Here is a 6,000-nt window from a genome sequence, read left to right as displayed (position 1 = left end):
CGCGCGCGCCCGCGCACATGCACTGTAGCTTTATGCTACAGTGGTAGCACTTTTTTGAGCCCTCACAATAAGTCTTCACAGACCAGCGCATGCGCTGGGTCATGCGAGACCTAAAAATGAGGGGACAATAAAATTGGAAGGTGAATAGACGGTAAATAAGCTGGGTTTGATTTATAAAAGTTGCAAGCACCTATGTACTAAGCCTCAAAGAAGATTTGAACATGGGCAAATTGTGCTGCATGTGCATAACTGCTGTGTGACCCAGATTTCTACCTGTTACTCAATCACAAGATGCTTAAATCTACTCCTGGCATGAATCACAGCATTATTGAGCAACAGCATGACTTCTGGGACTGAAGGAGATGCATTCCAGATAGAGTGGCAGAGGGCCAATAATGGGTGGAATAGACCTTCTACTCCAACAATAAGGTGTTTTTTCTCTTTCTTCGTGTTTAGTTCGGAACATTTTGCTATCAGTGTGTCAAAATTTCTAATATATAGCGCTATTGCCCTGGGCCAATGGAAACTGTCCTTTCATTGATTACGGAACAAGTGTAATCTGAGCGGAATAAAATTGTTTTAAAAAATGATTAAATAAATGTACGTTTCAGAACACTCCTTGGGTGATGTGGATGTGTGTGTGTGGGCGGGGGGAGGGATCATGGTGCCATGAAATAGCCGCCCTCTCTGCACCCGCACAGCTGACGGCAAGCATTGAATGTTTCTCATAAGCACATGGACGGCTGACTTTTATATGAAGTGCAGGTACATTGTAAATAAACTTCCTGGTTACATAAGCGCCATTTGGCTTTCACCATGACTGTATTACAAGCTTGGCAGGGCATCAAGGATCCATTTCGCAACAGTAGAAAAGGCGCTGTGTGAGATAAAATGATCACTCTTTCCTCCAGATATTCAGCCTGACACCATGGAATCTGAATCCGACGTAAAAGATTTGTATCAAAAAGATTTTGATACAGAGAGCTATTTGCAAATGTACTACAATCCAAATTCTAATGTATACGTCGAAGGTTACTATTTGTCCTTTCTACTGGAAAATCTGCATACAACCTTCTCATCCGGTAAGTAGTAAAATAACTGCATTGATTTTTAATGTATTTTTTAGCAGGTGAAGGTGTGCATGTAAATGTGACGTTTTATGTATTTGTTTCTGTTTTACTTTCTCACAATATTAATTATTTCATCAACTTTCTTCAGTTTTCTAATATACTATATAATAACATAACACATACTTATATGATATAATTGTATATAATATATATACTAAACGTTTCTGGCAGGATCCTTGATCACTCGCAGGTTAATACACGCAGAAAGATGTGCCTCATGCGACCAGATTGAATTATCATTGTAAAAACAACAGTTGATGGACAGAATGCAGAACAATGTCATACATTCACCCCAGAACAGAGATCTGGACCTAAATGCATCGTTTTTTTTTGCTCACCATGCCGTCTCCTTGTGTTTGAATTATTATCATTGTACCACAAAATGGTACCTAGCCTTGACAATTTGAATTGGTCATGTGACTATGCATTTAAATCGATTATCTAATCTGCCCATATCCTTGAAGGTCCATAACGCCTATCTCCATGTTTGCAATAATGTGTTGTTCCCACTTGTTGGAATGGGTCGTCGGGTTAGAGATGAATAAAATCTAAGTTGAAACAAAAAATCTTAGAGCACATTAGGATAAAAGCACAATGAGATTATGACGTATTTGACATGTGCGAACAAATATGAGTTATTCAGAGGACTGTTTAGTGTGCAACAGCTAGTCTTCCAAAACAGTATAAAAGATACAAGAGATTGAGACGTGCAATGAAATCAACTCAGAACAGCTGATGCATAGAATCATTTTCAACAAAAAAATATGAATATACGTAATAAATGGTGCACTGAAAAAACGCACTTGCGGTTAAGAATCAGGGGAAGCTTTTACTGTCGTCCTAAATTCAACGTATATAAAGCAGCAGGACAAACTGTTACTGATTTAATAAAGAGCACGAAAAGGGCCATACACACCTTAAGTAGAGATGTGCAGCTGTGGAAAATTCACTAATGTGGCAAATCATTTACATTCGTACTGTTACCTCCTGGCTTGGAACTCGTGGGCTGGCCTCCATGTGAGTGACAGGTGGGCATCCAGTGGGAAGGATGTGAATATCCCCAAAGCCTGAACTTCGTGGGTAGTCAGGAACGTTACAATTGTTTTCACACACCAAATGATTACATCTGCACTCAGTGGCAATAAACTATGTCATGAGCACATGTACCTGTGACAACGACCGACACGGTTAAATAACAGTCTTCAAGATGGACGTTGCTGTTCATGATTTGCACTCCATTTGCTGTGCATGTAGATTCACGCCCCAACAACCTGAGAGCCCTGGTTTCTAAAGGCCATTGTAGGATAAGGTCCCAAGAACGATGGAGAAGGAGAAAGATGAGGCAGTTAATCATACAACTCTATGATGTGGAAAAGAAGAATAAGCCAATATTTACCAGCTCTAAAGTGCTGAGCTTTTGCCTATGCCAATGTTTTTATGAATATGCTGGCTCCTGCACGTGCTAGCCTATGGAGCAACTTATAACTTTCAACTAGATGTAACAGGAGCGGCCAACCAATATTCATATGCAGGCAGACATGCGTTTAGGGTAGGTGCTGACTAGTGGAGCACCCGACGGCAACTCCCGTTACGGTGTGGGCTCTTGCACGTGCTAGCCTATGGAGCAACCTATAACTTGAGAATAGATTGTAACGGAGGTGGCCAACCAATATAGGCATAGCCACCTTGTAGTTGGTCACAAGGGAGGTCCGCTCCCCCTGTGTAGGGTTCTTGACACATTGATGATCTCTTTTATTTATTTACTTCACTGGTCCTGAAGAAGCGATAGGGATCGTTCTGACCATTTACAAAGCGCGAAACATGTTGTCCTGAAGTCACTGTGGCACATTATGCCCCATCAGTAACACTCGACTTCCGTGTTTTTTAACCTGACAAGGGAACCCTCCTTATTAAACTTAATTCACTTTGCTATCCCTTAGCTAGTTTTAAATACTCATTCAGTCATGCAATTGTAATCCGAGAAGCCTCTATCTCACACCCTCACTCATCATACGGCAGTACCAAAAAAAAGATCTCGGCCAAAGCGACCCTTCGGAGGACCTGTAGGGCATTGCAGCGCCAGCCCGAAGAGGAGCAGCCGCCCGATGATGAAGCATGACATCCTTCGGGGTGTGTGAGGGCCTTTAAGAGGCAAGATTTACGCTTGCCTCAAACTTACAGGGTTTAAGCCTAGGACCCCACTCCGTTCATTCCTGTTTCTTCTTCTTACTCTTGCTCCGGGTGACTATTGCACCCTATCTTGGAACAGTTACTCCCATTTGAATTGAGATTCACACAAAGAGCACGGGTACTGGACCATAATCAGCTCCTAGTCTCCTCCCTCTTCTTTTGTGATATATATTGCGATAAAGCTGTCAAAGTCCTGTGCTTTCCTTTCACAAATCTTAATGGAACTATGAGTACAGCTCCCAAAATGCTCTGTTTTGCATGTACCGAAACCCTGGGACTAAATACAAGGTTGGACAAAGAAATTTGGTAACTATTTAATGAAGACCTCATGGCTTTCTCAGTTTTTAATTAAACTGCTTTGAGTGGCCAGCACTGTATTCATACTAGAGGGACAATTGTTGAGCATTTCCGAGTACCAACAGGGACAATAAGTAATTTGCACACCTCATACTCATTTATTAAAAATAAAGCAGATTTTTATTTTAATTTAGACACCAAACTGAAGTCAGTCTGACAAGTATAACCAGAGTTATGGATTTTAGAAGAAAAATATAATCAGTTCAAATCAATAATGCAAAACTTTAGCACTGCGGTCAATAACAAATAGCACTTGTGACAATCGATCACTTGCAGATCGAGTTATGTGGAACCCAAGAAGGGTAAAGATGATGCCAGTTCCTAGGACCAAGCCATGACACACAGTTTGATTTTACCTGGCTTGAGAATAACGGGTGCACAGTTGTCCTGACTGTCCTTGGTGCTGAAGCGAGAGTCACAGTGGAGCTGTATTTACCGCTTATATGGTGCTGGTGAGGAAATTGGTGTAAAAAGTCAACAACAAGCCCACTGCTGGCATCAGAGTAAGTTGCTGCAGTGTTCCTCGAGTTGCAGCATCTACTAAAGGTAAGGTGGTAGTTGCCAGACTTTCCACAAACAAGCCTTGACAGCAGTAAGGTCAGCAAGAAGTTATATTGACAGCCATAGGTCCAGGGGAAAACAGTAGCCACATAAAACTTGCTCAAGATCAGGCCTACATTTGGCACAATGCACAGACCCTCTACTTTTGGGTGATCCCTTGGAGGGCCTGATGATCAGCGATTCTTTGGTTCTGGTATGCTGTGTGCAGGGGACTAAGGCACCAGTCTAGGGGAGTCTGGAGTTGCCTTTGGCCCCTGGGTCAAAGGGGTCCCTCTGTCTGGGGGGCAGTTCCAGAAAGGATGCCACTGGTGAAGAGTATCACTCCTTTAGTTTGTGCAGCTCCTGTTGTCTCTTCTGTGTCCTTTGTTGGAAGTTTGATTAGAACTGAGGTTCTGGTGCCAGGGGTGTCCCTTACATCTTAGATTTAGGAGGATTAAGGGTGTAGGTGCAAGTGGACAATGGGCTTATGGCTGCAGCGGATAATATGCCCCGAGGTGACCACACCCGGGGGTGTATATCACCTGTTACCCAGAATGCTGTATTCTGCCACTTTTAAAAATGGTAGAGATCTTTCTTAGCTGTACAGGCCAGGTCGACCACCACAAAGGTGTGGCTAACCTTTTAAGGGTGTACACCTCCTGACTAAATACTTTTTCTGATGGTCCTGGTGCAAATGTGCCTGGGTGCAGGAGGAGGGCTGTTTCCTCCTTTGGGAGTTAGCCTGGTTGCTTATTAAAGGTGGTGTAAGCTTTGAAACTCACCGCCTTGTGCCACTCCACTAGCCGTCCTGTCAGGAAGGGAGGTGTGACCTCCTTTCCATCTAAGCTATTGTTTCTGAATCCTGGAAGAGTTCACACCTCCTGGCATGAGGTCAGATTCCTGTCTTGGCAGTAGCAACTGCGGCTGGCAGCCAGAGCACAGGAAAGACTGGGGCAACCAGATGGCCAACCTCTAAGGTAGGAACCTATATGGATGCCACATCATCCTCAACACAAGAATCATGTCAGGAGTGATGAGGAATGTTGTTTCAAACTAAACAGGACATATTTCAGAAGTACCATAATGGAAATGACAACCTCGAGTTTACCCGGGTGCCAGGCTATATTGTCCTATGGACCACTGATCACTTATAGTAGCCCTAATAGAAAAGGCCACTAAAGGGACATATAAGCTTGCACATATTTGTTCCCCCTTTAATTATAATGCACCCAGACTGCCTCCTGGGCTTTAGGAGGCCTTCGTTAAGGGTGACTGGCTCATTTTAAAAATAGTGCATTGACTTTCCAATACATGGTGGGGGAAAAGTCGAGTATGAGCAGTTTGCACTGCTCCTGCAGTCTGCAATGGCAGGACTGCTGTCATATGTTTACGTGGGTCACCCACGGTGGTGCAAATAGTGCTTCAGGACCTGGTGACCCCTTTATTTCCCATGTCCTGGGTAAACCAGGGACAGATAAGGGGGTTAAAGTCCTTGCCAATTGGGTTACCAAATCACATGTATCATTTTTTTGTGACAGAACACTAGCACTGGGGCCTTACCAACTGGCTATAGTGCACTATTAAAGTCATAACCATCAGCAATGGGGCAAAGAGAGTACGTGGGGGTTACTATACTAAAAGAACACTTTCCTACAATGACAGCCAAGAACATGACTGTGCTCTGGATGGACCGCAGTTTAAATACCTCACAGTGAACATTGCAAAGAAAAATGCCTCTGCAATATAGGTAAAATCCTATTTTTTATATATTCATAAGTTACCC

The 6,000-nt window shown here is 43.1% G+C and overlaps 1 protein-coding gene across 1 annotated transcript in view; it reads left to right on the top strand.

Moving 5' to 3' along the window:
- The first annotated feature begins 756 nt into the window (after positions 1-756).
- The window catches only part of LOC146856917 (nicotinamide N-methyltransferase-like), a 56,086-nt gene continuing 50,842 nt past the window's right edge, over positions 757-6,000 (top strand). Inside the window, exon 1 of the mRNA XM_085647384.1 lies at positions 757-1,082. Within this exon, the coding sequence (XP_085503510.1) occupies positions 929-1,082 (154 nt within the window). The 5' untranslated portion in view covers positions 757-928. The remainder of the gene's footprint in view (positions 1,083-6,000) is intronic.

Source organism: Triturus cristatus, chromosome 3_2 (assembly GCF_964204655.1).
Source record: "Triturus cristatus chromosome 3_2, aTriCri1.1, whole genome shotgun sequence".
Lineage (NCBI taxonomy): Eukaryota > Metazoa > Chordata > Amphibia > Caudata > Salamandridae > Triturus > Triturus cristatus.
This window is presented reverse-complemented; position numbering and strand designations above follow the sequence as displayed.